At 37.5% G+C, this 13775-nt stretch overlaps 1 protein-coding gene across 1 annotated transcript in view; it reads left to right on the top strand.

Annotated features, from left to right (window-relative positions):
- Nucleotides 1–13775, top strand: part of LOC141111914 (uncharacterized) — a 118084-nt gene that overhangs the window by 45186 nt on the left and 59123 nt on the right. The window contains exons 19-20 of the mRNA XM_073604126.1: nt 6941–7107; nt 11861–11998. Of these exons, the coding sequence (XP_073460227.1) occupies nt 6941–7107; nt 11861–11998 (305 nt within the window). The remainder of the gene's footprint in view (nt 1–6940; nt 7108–11860; nt 11999–13775) is intronic.

The raw sequence follows: 13775 nt of genomic DNA, 5'->3' as shown, positions 1-13775 counted from the left end.
AGAGAAAGAAAGATGGACAGGAAAGAAAGAGAAAGAAAGACAGATGGAAGGAAAGAAAGAAGGAAAGAAAGAAAGACAGATGGAAGGAAAGAAAGAAGGAAAGAAAGAAAAAAGAAAGATGGAAGGAAAGAGAAAGAAAGACGGATGGAAGGAAAGAAAGAAGGAAAGAAAGAAAAAAAGAAAGAAAGACAGATGGAAGGAAAGAGAAAGAAAGACAGATGGAAGGAAAGAAAGAAGGAAAGAAAGAAAGACAGATGGAAGGAAAGAAAGAAGGAAAGAAAGAAGACAGATGGAAGGAAAGAAAGAAGGAAAGAAAGAGAAAGAAAGATGGACAGGAAAGAAAGAGAAAGAAAGACAGATGGAAGGAAAGAAAGAAGGAAAGAAAGAAAAAAAGAAAGAAAGACAGATGGAAGGAAAGAAAGAAGGAAAGAAAGAAAGACAGATGGAAGGAAAGAAAGAAGGAAAGAAAGAAAAAAAGAAAGAAAGACAGATGGAAGGAAAGAGAAAGAAAGACAGATGGAAGGAAAGAAAGAAGGAAAGAAAGAAAAAAAGAAAGACAGATGGAAGGAAAGAGAAAGAAAGACAGATGGAAGGAAAGAAAGAAGGAAAGAAAGAAAGACAGATGGAAGGAAAGAAAGAAATAAGGAAAGAAAGAAAGAAAGACAGATGGAAGGAAAGAAAGAAAGAAAGAAAGAAAGAAAGAAAGAAAGAAAGAAAGAAAGAAAGAAAGAAAGAAAGAAAGAAAGAAAGAAAGAAAGAAAGAAAGAAAGAAAGAAAGAAAAAGAGAGAGGAGAAAAGAGAAGGAAGAAAGAAGAGAAAGAGAACTGAGAAAGAAGGAGATATGAGGAAGAAAGAAAGAAAGAAAGAAAGAAAGAAAGAAAGAAAGAAAGAAAGAAAGAAAGAAAGAAAGAAAGAAAGAAAGAAAGAAAGAAAGAAAGAAAGAAAGAGAAAGAAAGAAAGAAAGAGAAAGAAAGACAGATGGACAGGAAAGAAAGACAGATGGAAGGAAAGAAAGAAGGAAAGAAAGAAAGAAAGACAGATGAAAGACAGATGGAATGAAAGAAAGAAGGAAAGAAAGAGAAAGAAAGATGGACAGGAAAGAAAGAGAAAGAAAGACAGATGGAAGGAAAGAAAGAAGGAAAGAAAGAAAGACAGATGGAAGGAAAGAAAGAAGGAAAGAAAGAGAAAGAAAGATGGACAGGAAAGAAAGAGAAAGAAAGACAGATGGAAGGAAAGAAAGAAGGAAAGAAAGAAAGACAGATGGAAGGAAAGAAAGAAGGAAAGAAAGAAAAAAGAAAGATGGAAGGAAAGAGAAAGAAAGACGGATGGAAGGAAAGAAAGAAGGAAAGAAAGAAAAAAAGAAAGAAAGACAGATGGAAGGAAAGAGAAAGAAAGACAGATGGAAGGAAAGAAAGAAGGAAAGAAAGAAAGACAGATGGAAGGAAAGAAAGAAATAAGGAAAGAAAGAAAGAAAGACAGATGGAAGGAAAGAAAGAAAGAAAGAAAGAAAGAAAGAAAGAAAGAAAGAAAGAAAGAAAGAAAGAAAGAAAGAAAGAAAGAAAGAAAGAAAGAAAGAAAGAAAGAAAGAAAGAAAGATGGACAGGAAAGAAAGAGAAAGAAAAAAAAGAAAGATGGACAGGGAAGAAAGAGAAAGAAAGACAGATGGAAGGAAAGAAAGAAAGAAAGACAGATGGAAGGAAAGAAAGAAGGAAAGAAAGAAAGAAAGAAAGAAAGAAAGAAAGAAAGAAAGAAAGAAAGAAAGAAAGAAAGAAAGAGAAAGAAAGACAGATGGAAGGAAAGAAAGAAGGAAGAAGAAAGAAAGAAAGAAAGAAAGAAAGAAAGAAAGAAAGAAAGAGAAAGAAAGAAAGAAAGACAGATGGAAGGAAAGAAAGAAAGAAAGAAAGAAAGAAAGAAAGAAAGAAAGAAAGAAAGAAAGAAAGAAAGAAAGAGAAAGAAAGACAGATGGACAGGAAAGAAAGACAGATGGAAGGAAAGAAAGAAGGAAAGAAAGAAAGAAAGACAGATGGAAGGAAAGAAAGAAGGAAAGAAAGAGAAAGAAAGATGGACAGGAAAGAAAGAGAAAGAAAGACAGATGGAAGGAAAGAAAGAAGGAAAGAAAGAAAGACAGATGGAAGGAAAGAAAGAAGGAAAGAAAGAAAGACAGATGGAAGGAAAGAAAGAAGGAAAGAAAGAGAAAGAAAGATGGACAGGAAAGAAAGAGAAAGAAAGACAGATGGAAGGAAAGAAAGAAGGAAAGAAAGAAAAAAAGAAAGAAAGACAGATGGAAGGAAAGAAAGAAGGAAAGAAAGAAGGACAGATGGAAGGAAAGAAAGAAGGAAAGAAAGAAAAAAAGAAAGAAAGACAGATGGAAGGAAAGAGAAAGAAAGACAGATGGAAGGAAAGAAAGAAGGAAAGAAAGAAAGACAGATGGAAGGAAAGAAAGAAATAAGGAAAGAAAGAAAGAAAGACAGATGGAAGGAAAGAAAGAAAGAAAGAAAGAAAGAAAGAAAGAAAGAAAGAAAGAAAGAAAGAAAGAAAGAAAGAAAGAAAGAAAGAAAGAAAGAAAGAAAGAAAGAAGAAAGAGAGAGGAGAAAAGAGAAGGAAGAAAGAAGAGAAAGAGAACTGAGAAAGAAGGAGATATGAGGAAGAAAGAAGAAAGAAAGAAAGAAAGAAAGAAAGAAAGAAAGAAAGAAAGAAAGAAAGAAAAGAAAGAGAAGAAAGAAAGAAAGAGAAAGAAAGACAGATGGACAGGAAAGAAAGACAGATGGAAGGAAAGAAAGAAGGAAAGAAAGAAAGAAAGACAGATGGAAGGAAAGAAAGAAAGAAAGAAAGACAGATGGAAGGAAAGAAAGAAGGAAAGAAAGAAAGAAAGACAGATGGAATGAAAGAAAGAAGGAAAGAAAGAGAAAGAAAGATGGACAGGAAAGAAAGAGAAAGAAAGACAGATGGAAGGAAAGAAAGAAGGAAAGAAAGAAAGACAGATGGAAGGAAAGAAAGAAGGAAAGAAAGAGAAAGAAAGATGGACAGGAAAGAAAGAGAAAGAAAGACAGATGGAAGGAAAGAAAGAAGGAAAGAAAGAAAGACAGATGGAAGGAAAGAAAGAAGGAAAGAAAGAAAAAAAGAAAGATGGAAGGAAAGAGAAAGAAAGACGGATGGAAGGAAAGAAAGAAGGAAAGAAAGAAAAAAAGAAAGAAAGACAGATGGAAGGAAAGAGAAAGAAAGACAGATGGAAGGAAAGAAAGAAGGAAAGAAAGAAAGACAGATGGAAGGAAAGAAAGAAATAAGGAAAGAAAGAAAGAAAGACAGATGGAAGGAAAGAAAGAAAGAAAGACAGATGGAAGGAAAGAAAGAAAGAAAGAAAGAAAGAAAGAAAGAAAGAAAGAAAGAAAGAAAGAAAGAAAGAAAGAAAGAAAGAAAGATGGACAGGAAAGAAAGAGAAAGAAAAAAAAGAAAGATGGACAGGGAAGAAAGAGAAAGAAAGACAGATGGAAGGAAAGAAAGAAAGAAAGACAGATGGAAGGAAGAAAGAAGAAGGAAGAAAGAAGAAAGAAAGAAAGAAAGAAAGAAAGAAAGAAAGAAAGAAAGAAAGAAAAGAAAGAAAGAAAGAAAGAAAGAAAGAAAGAGAAAGAAAGACAGATGGAAGGAAAGAAGAAGGAAGAAAGAAAGAAAGAAAGAAAGAAAGAGAAAGAAAGAAAGAAAGACAGATGGAAGGAAAGAAAGAAGGAAAGAAAGAAAGAAAGAAAGAAAGAAAGAAAGAAAGAAAGAAAGAAAGAAAGAAAGAAAGAAAGAAAGAGAAAGAAAGAGAGGGGGATGGAGGAAGAAGGAAGGAAAGAGAAAAAGAAAGAATGACAAAAAGAATGGAAAGAAAGGAAGAAAGAAAGAAAGAGAGGGGGATGGAGAAAGAAGAAGAAAGAAAGAAAGAAGGAAAGAAAGAAAGAAAGAAAGAAAGAAAGAAAGAAAGAAAGAAAGAAAGAGAGGGGGATGGGGAAAGAATGAAGGAAAGAGAAAGAAAGAGACAAAAAGAATGGAAAGAAAGAGAGGGAAATGGAGGAAGAAGGGAAGGAAGAGCATCCCCTAAATCAGTGTACTCACTGGGAGGCAGGAGGGACTGGATGGATGGATGGATGGATCAGACTCCTCTTGTCCTTTTCCTGGGCTCCAGCTTGAATCTTCCCGCCCACACATCCCCTTCTCTGAGGCAGAGCAGAGAACACTGCCGAGGAGAGTGGGCGGGGCAGACACAGGAGGAGAGGGCGGGAGGAGGAGGAGCATAAGCTCTCTCTCCTCTTCTGTCTGGCTGTGCGGGCAGCAGGGGGAGGGGAGAGATCTGTCAGAGCAGGCTGTACACTGAGCGGCTCTCCCTGTCTGTGATCCGGAGATGTCAGACTGTGAGCTCCGATCACACATCTCACTCGCAGCCTGTTATCTCTCCCTGTAGCAGGGCGAGGGGACTCGGGACGGAGATCTCTGCTGCTGAATGAGGCGGCTCTCTAATTAGGTAAACTAGCCAGCTGTGCGAGGCCCCTATGACTGCGAGGCCTGAGGCCACCGCCTATTTCGCCTAATTAGAGAGCCGCCTCTGGCTAGGGTTGGCTTTCTTCAGCAACAAAGCTATTGATCTTAGAGTTAGGAGTTTAGAGGCTTTTTTTGGAACGCAAAAAAAAAATGCATTCAGAAGCTGTGTTTAAAGGCATTTAAAGCGCCAAACGTGGCTACCTGTGTTTAGGCGCGTTTTCGTCTAGAAGCGTTTTTAAAGGGAAACATTTTATTAATTACTTTTGAGCCTGGAGAATGCTAAAAACACACCAAAAACTCAATTATCACTGCCTGCAAGCTTGATATACCATGTGATATTCCCCTCATCAGCCAATTATGCTGTACAATACACAACTTGCATTACTTGACGCTGAAGTTGAGAGTCACCAACAGACGTTCCTCTGGTGGCATGTTTTTCCTCATGTTGGTGTCCATGCGAACTAGATGGGGTCTAACCTTTTCCAAGAGAACGTCAAAGGTGGCAATTGACATTCGTGTAAAATTTAAAAATTTCTCATTACGCAGCTGAACATAGATATTAGAAAAGTATAATGTGGACATGCGTTGAGCCATCAATGGATGTGTCCAGTAGCGACAAACTCTGGTCCTCTCACGCAATTTTCTATGTCTTTGGAGCCTTAGCAAAAGCAACATCAGGAGCATTTCCTCACACATTTCCTCACAAAATTCCTCACACATTTCCTCACACATTTCCTCACACATTTCCTCACACATTTCCTCACACACGCTCATCATGGGATCCATATTAACAAACCAACCAAAATATAACAGCTAGCTACAAGCACACTGCTTTCTCAGCTGCTACTCACACTGTTACAGAATGGCTAAAAAAGTTAGTAAATACTTGTTTTTAGTGCTTTCTAATCATTTGGAAGGGTCTCCTGAGGTTATCTTTAGTAAACGCTTCTGAAGGCAAACGCGGCTAAACGTGGCTTGTGAACGCTGCTAAACACACGTTTTTAAATGTGGATTACTAGCTGTGATGTTCCAGCAATCAGGAGGGGTTGAGGAACATCCTGTGTACATGAAGCCTGAAGCCTCGTACACGTGATCGGACTTTCCGACGGAAAATGTTCTATGACAGGCTGTTGGCGGAAAATGCGACCGTTTGTATGCTCCATCAGACATTTGTTATCGGACTTTCCACCAACAAATGTTGGATGGCAGGTTTTCAAATTTTCCGCTGACAAATGCCTGTTGTCATATTTTTCGAGCGTGTGTACACAAGTCCGTCGGGCAAAAGTCCAAAGTACAAACACGCATGCTCGGAAGCAAGGACGAGCCGGAAGCGGTCGGTCTTGTAAACTAGCGTTCGTAGTGGAGAATTAACATTCGTGACGTGTCAAATTATGAAATCTGGAAATGCAGCGCAAAATTCTCTTCTTCTTTAATGGGATAATAATGAAGCTGCTTTGCTGGTGATACTGATGGAGTTATTGCAAACTAATTTTCAAAGGCTTTTTTCTTCTAGTGATATCAAGAATAATATTATTATGCTTTTTTTTTTTTTTATTTGTGCAAGTTACCACAACACCATTATCCCGTAGTTTTTAAGATCAAAGATACAACTATGTTGGTGTACCTTGTCAATTTTACATTGTATTTTTTAAAATGTAACTGCCGACTCCCAAACTTTCATTTGAAGTAAAACACATAGCCAAGTATTATTCTACACAATTTTTTTTATTGTGCATTAAAAAAAGGAAACAAATAAAATTAGACATGCTATCTGCCAATAGAACTTAACCAAAAGTGCATTCTATGCATCAAAAAAATATAGAGAATATATCAAATCAAATCATTATTATTCAACCAAAAAAATAATGCCAAAGCAATAACTCCAAGGCCAATATGAAAATAACATGTTATCTCCTCTGATTCCGCAACATGGCTGGTTGACGAACAGCCGTTCAGAAACGAACTGAAAAGCACGAATTGAAAAGTGCAAAATGAAAAGCGCAAAATGAAAAGCGTGAATAAACACTCACCAAACTTCTACTAACATGAAATTAGCAGAAGGAGCCCAAAGGGTGGCGCTAAAGAGATGAAAAACCACATAGTACGTCACTACGTTCGTGATTGTTGGCCAACAATTGTGTGGCCGTATATATGCAAGACAAGTTTGGGCCAATGTCCTTCGGACAAAATTCCAGTTTTGTTGGCCAACAATCCGATCGTGTGTATGGAGCTTAAAAGTCATCGTTGAGATGGTGATCACCTGGCTTTCCAAGAAAACAAATCCATGTTTTTTTTGGTATTCCAATGAGCAATCTGCATGTTGAACCATGAGTTTAATGTTGATGAAATTTCAAGGAAATTGTTATATTTGCTGCAAAATCATTCCTTGCAAATAATAAGTTGATACTGATCTCTTGACTTTCAGGGTCTACTTAGTAGGCTTTAGCACTATCAACTATGATCCAGCCACAGGCACTATCAATGAAGATAAGTCAACATCAACTTTTACTAGCTTCTCTGGTTCTTCTTCAAAGACTACTACTACTACTACTACTACCACCACTACTACTACTACTACTACAACTAAAACAGGTATATACATATTGTAATGTATCTGCAGTTTAGATTTTTCACATTCTCTATTTACGCTACACGTTTTTTTTTTGAGTTTATCACCTGAACATCATCAACCTCCAGCCCCTTCAGTCCTTCTCTACCCACTCCGTAAATCCTGTTCACCAAATCTATCTCAACTACAGTAGAAAGGTTTTTCTACTTTTAAACTTTCAGCTACAGTTTATTTTACATTGCTGTAAAAGCTTTAAAGTATTAGTTGGAGTTTAGGCTTTTTTTGTTTGTTGCTTACTTTAATCACTTCCTGATCAGGCCGTTTTTTGCGATACGGCACTGCGTTGATTTAACTGACAATTGCGTGGTTATGCGACGCGGTACACAAATAGATCTTTCTTTTGGTGGTATTTGATCACCTCTGCGGTTTTAATTTTTTTTGCGCTATAAACAAAAAATATACTGTCAATTTTGAAAAGAAAAAAACAATATTTTTTACTTCCTGCTATAAAACATTTCCAATAACATTAAAAAAAAAAAAATCGAATTTCTTCATAAATTTAGGCCAATATGTATTCTGCTACATATTTTTGGTAAAAAAAATATTCCTGACTAAGCCGTTTTTTGCGATATAACACTGTGTTACTTTAACTGACAATTGCGTGGTTATGCAACGCTGTACCCAAATAAAATTGATGACTTTTTCTTCCCCACAAATAGATCTTTCTTTTGGTGGTATTTGATCACCTCTGCAGTTTTTATTTTTCTGCGCTATAAATAAAAAAATACCGACAATTTTGAAAAAAAAAAACAATATTTTTTACTTCCTGCTATAAAATAGAATACAAAAATCAAATTTCTTCATAAATTTAGGCCAATATGTGTTCTGCTACATATTTTTGGTAAAAATATCCCAATAAGCGTATATTGATTGGTTTGCGCAAAAGTCATAGCGTCTACAAACTTTGGGATTGATTTAGGGACTTTTTATTTTTGTAATATTTTTATATAGTAATGGCAGTGATCATCTATTTTTAGTGGGACTGCGACATTGCGGTCGAAAAATCTGACACTAAATGACACTTTTTGGGGACCAGTGACACCAATACAAAAAAAATGCACTGTCACTGAAGTAACTGGTACAATAAATATTATTCAAGGGTGTTTATGGATTCCCTATATTTATTGCACCTGTGTATTAACTTGTCTATTCCCCTAGTTAGCTAGTCTATTAAAACTCTGATCACATGTTACTGTTGATATCACTATAATACAAGGTTAGCTATGAAACCAAGCACACTGCTTAATAAAACAAAGTCTTATTTTATTCCCAAGAAATAGGAAACGCTAACATGAAAATACTAAGGAAAGATATTACAAAGCATATAACAGAACATATAATACAAGAACATCAAGATACTTATCACACGGTCTCCTCTTTTTGGCTTAAAATAGTAGAGAGATAGCCATGAGCCTCAAAATGACGGAGAGAGAGCCATGTGGCTCAGGCACAAGCCAAGAGCGATAAGGGACAAATTCCCTCCTGTGTGCCCTTTTTACACATTCATTCAGACCCATTCGTAACTACCCCCACTAGCCCCCCTGTCCAATGAGATATTGCCAAGAGGTAGTCCTTTTAATATATTATATTACTGTCGGTCCCACTGTATTGGACTCTAGGGGCAGCATTGTCCATGTATCATCTCTAGGTGCCTGTTGATCATTTGATCTTTGTCACCCACCGTCATCAATCATCTTGGCAGCCATGGCTCTCTTTGAAGATTGCTTGTAGTGTATTATCAGCAACAGACGGTCCGGAGCCAAGCGTTCAGATACAGATTCTGATATGCTAAAAGCTCTGGAATGTAACTACTTACATTCCAACTTGGGGCCATCTGCCTGTATCAACCAGGGAATGAAATACTAGAAATATGATATTAAACCATGTTGCCTCCAACAGTCACTGTATAAATGACACTGGCAGGAAAGGGATTAGCATCAGGGGCAATCAAAGGGTTAAATGTGTTCCCTATGAGTGCTCTCTAACTGTAGGGGGAGTGTTTGACTAAAGAAAAACAGAGATCCATGCTTCTGCTTAGCAGAAACATGAGATCTCCATTTTCCTTTCTGAAAGAATAGCGGATTTGCCTTGTTTAAATAGGCAGACCGCCGTTCTGCCTCTCTACGAACGATCGTTGGGTTCCGGCAGCCACCCGCTGATTGGCTCTCACTGTGTCCAATCATGCGCTCCAGAGCCAATGGAAGGGATCATGCACAGTTACGTGACTTTGCACTAAAGGTCCGCCCTGCCACAGTAAATGTATGTGGGGTGGTCCTTAAGCAGTTAAAGTGGTTGTAAACCCTTCCATATACCCAGAGTGAAGTGACTGGCCTCAGGTGATACACAGAGATGAAACAAATCCTTCTACATCAGTTGTACATGTTTATCTACATCCATCTTTCCCCAACATCCATTCAAAGCGCAGAATTTACAGAGGCTCTCTCAGCTCTGAAAAGCAGGAGGCGGAGAGCTGAAGTTACATCAGTGAGAAGAACTGATTGGAAGGAAGGGCCACACCCCTCTTCACACAGCACACAGGAAGAGAGCTGAGGCTGTCAGTCACAGACTGTGCCCTCCCCTGTCACCATTTTTCTCTTGGTGTCAGGAAAACTTGTCAGAAGAGATTCATGATTATAGTAGGGGAACGAAGCAGCAGAGATGCTCTGGATTGTGACAAGTACACACTATAGAGGGATATGCATTGTTTATATTTCATGTCTGACGTTTACAACCACTAGACTTGTGCACTGCCGAAAAATTCTTCTGTTTTTGTTTCATTTGTTTTTGTTTTTTGGAAATTCTAAAATTAAAAAATTTGTAAATTCTAAAATTCGTAAATTCTAAATTCTAAAATTCTAAATTCTAAAATTCAGAAATTCTAAAATTCTAAAATGCGGAAATTCGAAAATTTGGAAATTCGGAAATTCAAAAATTCGGAAATTTAGAAGTTATAAAACTTGGAATTCTAAGGCTGCTTTCACACTTGGGCTTCGGCGATGTCGTCGGTAAAGCGCCGCTATTTTTAAAAATAGCGGCGCTTTGCCATCTATTTTGCTGAGGTTTTCGACCGCTAGCGGGGGTTAATAACACTGAAAAACGGTTAAAACGACCCGGAAAGTGCGACTGCAGCGACGCTTTGCCGGCGGTTGGGCAGTGCTGCCCATTCATTTCAATGGGCAGGGGCGCTTTAGGAGCGGTGTATACACCGCTCCAAAGATGCTGCTTGCAGGAGTTTTTTTAACGTCCTGCCAGCGCATCGCCTCAGTGTGAAAGCACTCAAGATTTCACACTGAGACTGCAGGGGAGCATTTTGCAGGCACTTTACAGGCGCTAGTTTTAGCCCATAAGCGCCTTAAAAACAGTGTGAAAAGGGTCTAAAATTAGAAAATTCGACAATTCAGAAGTTCGAAATCTGAAAATTCTACAATCCAAAAATAAGAAAGGAAAATCTGAAAATTAGAAAGAACGAAAATCAAAAAATCCAAAAATTTGAAATAATAACTAACTAATAATAACTAACTGTTAAATTATAGGTATTAGAATTTCCTTTCAAATTTGGCTTTTAGTGAATGCAACGAATACAAATTTATATGAAGTTACGAATTATCCAAAATAAAGAATGCCGCATCTAAACAAATGGAACGGAACAAAATAATAATAAATAATAATAAAAATAATTTTTTATTATTGTTATTTATTATTATTAATTTGTTACGTTCCATTCGTTTAGATACGGCATTCGTTATTAAGAATAATTCATAACTTCGGATAAATTCGTTACATTTACTAAAAGCCAAATTTGAAAGGAAATTACAATACTGTACCTATAATTTAATAGTTAGTTATTATTAGTTAATTATTTCAGATTTTCGAATTTTTGGGTTTTTGAATTTTTGGATTTGCGTTCTTATTTTCAGATTTTCATTCTTATCTTTGGATTTCCGAATTTGCGGATTTTCCAACTTTCGAATTTTCAAATTTCTGAATTTTCGAATATCTCGGAAAAATTTGGAAATTCAAAAATTCGGATATTTCCGAATTAACGAATTTGTCTAAATTTGTTTAAACATATTTGGAACTAACCGAATTGCACAAGTCATGTATTAGTTAGTTATTATTTCAGATTTTCGAATTTTTGGGTTTTCGAATTTTCAGATTTTCGTTCCTATTTACGGATTTTCATTCTTATTTTTGGGTTTCCTGAATTTTCAGACTTTCGAATTTTCGAATTTCGAATATTCGGAAAAATTCTGAAATTCCAAAATTCGGAAATTTGGATATTTCCTAATTAACGAATTTGTCTAAATTTGTTAAAAAACATATTTGGAACTAAACAAATTGCACATGTCTAACAACCACTTTAAATTTGTTAAAAAACATATTTGGAACTAAACAAATTGCACATGTCTAACAACCACTTTAAGTACATTTAATGTTACATGTCCAGCTAAAACTATCCTGTCCACATAGCTGCAGCACTGCTGCCAGATTTCACTGTAGAACAACTTGCGTTGTCACCCTGTGGAAGGAAGTGGAAAAATAAGGGATCTACAGGTATTCATAGAGTATTACAAGTGGTAATCAGAAAAACAAAAAATGTGATCTTATTGCTAGTAATAGATTGCATCATATATGTCATTCTTCTATTTAACCCAGATTTACACTTTAACTTACCTGTAAAAGGAGATGTGATACTGATTATGAATTATTTTTTAGTACCTGCAGAAATAGCCGGCAGTGTGCAAATTGTTCGCTCATCTACAGGAAAAGCGATGGACATCACCTTTCAAAGTGTTCATACCTCATATAGACCCATAGTGGCTTATGCCATCATCATGACAACCGATTTGAATGGTAGGAACAACAAGTTTATACTATCTAGCAGCATAATTGTGAAAGTGAGCAAATTAAATGTATGCATTTAAAAGTTTGTTTTCTGTATGTATGTCATTGTATCAACTGACCATAAAATCCTATCCCCCTCCCCAAGAAAAAAAAAACCTATTTATCTTTCACATGATGGAGGATAGAAATCAGCAGAGCTTTACATTCAGACCCATTCGTAACCACCCCCACTAGCCCCCTGTCCAATGAGATATTGCCAAGAGGTAGTCCTTTTAATATATTATATTACTGTCCGTCCCACTGTATTGGCCTCTAGGGGCAGCATTGTCCATGTATCATCTCTAGGTGCCTGTTGATCCTTTGATCTTTGTCACCCACCGTCATCAGCCATGGCTCTCTTTGAAGATTGCTTGCAGTGTATTATCAGCAACAGATGGTCCGGAGCCAAGCATTCAAATGCAGATTCTGATATGCTACAAAGCTCTGGAATGTAACTGGTTACATTCCAACTTGGGGCCATCTGCCTGTATCAACCAGGGAATGAAATACCAGAAATATGATATAGTGTTGCTTCCAACAGTCACTGTATAAATGACACTGGCAGGGAAGGGATTAACATCAGGGGCAATCAAAGGGTTAAATGTGTTCCCTATGAGTGCTTTCTCACTGTAGGGGGAGCGTTTGACTAAAGAAAAACATAAATCCATGCTTCTGCTTAGCATTTTTCTTTCTGACAGAATAGCGGTCTGCCTTGTTTAGACCGCCGTTCTGCCTCTCTACAAACGATCGTCGTAAAATTTTGTTTTCTGTATTTATGTCATTGTATCAACTGGCCATAAAAACCTATCCCCCCAAGAAAAAAAAACTATTTATCTTGCACATGGTGGAGGATAGAAATCAGCAGAGCTTTACCACATTTACTAACTTCTGGGAAAAATGATCGCAACTGCACCAGCTAAGTGCACAGCCTATTTGCCTTCAGTATAGACAATAAGAGCAGTTTCAGATTGCCCGCTAAGCAATTTATTTACAGTGATACTAAAGTCTGTTTTTTTTCTTTAAAAATAAAAAACATGCTATACTTACCCGCTCTGTGAAGTGGTTTTGCACAGAGCAGCCCCGATCCTCCTCTTCTGTGGTACCTCATGGCCCCTCCCTCCTGCCGAGTGCCCGCCCCCACAGCAAGCAACTTGCTATAGGGGGCACCTGAGCCAAGCCACCGCTCTGTGTGTCCATTTACACACGGAGCCGTGGTTCTGCCCCGCCCCTCCCTCTCCTCATTGGCTCACTAACTTTGATTGACAGCAGCGGGAGCCAATGGTGCCGCACTTCTGTCTCAGCCAATGAGGAGGGGCAGCCAAGACACTCCTGCAACATTGCTGGATCGAGAGGGGGCTCAGGTATATATTAGGGGGTGCTGCACACAGAAGGTTTTTTATCTTAATGCATAGAATACATAAAAAAAACTTCTGCCTTCACAACCACTTTAATATATTTGATACTAATAGTTTGGCACTTTATGAAGGATAGGGTTGCCTGAGTCTAATCTGCTTTAGACACAGAGGGAATGCATTGATTTAATTAAGTTGACTCTTATGCCCCGTACACACGGTCGGACATTGATCGGACATTCCGACAACAAAATCCATGGATTTTTTCCGACGGATGTTGGCTCAAACTTGTCTTGCATACACACGGTCACACAAAGTTGTCGGAAAACCTGATTGTTCTGAACGCGGTGACGTAAAACACGTACGTCGGGACTATAAACGGGGCAGTAGCCAAT

Source organism: Aquarana catesbeiana, linkage group LG11, assembly GCF_042186555.1.
Source record: "Aquarana catesbeiana isolate 2022-GZ linkage group LG11, ASM4218655v1, whole genome shotgun sequence".
NCBI classification, from domain to species: Eukaryota; Metazoa; Chordata; class Amphibia; order Anura; family Ranidae; genus Aquarana; species Aquarana catesbeiana.
The sequence above is the reverse complement of the archived record's forward strand: the minus strand, read 5'-3'. Positions and strand labels throughout refer to the sequence as shown.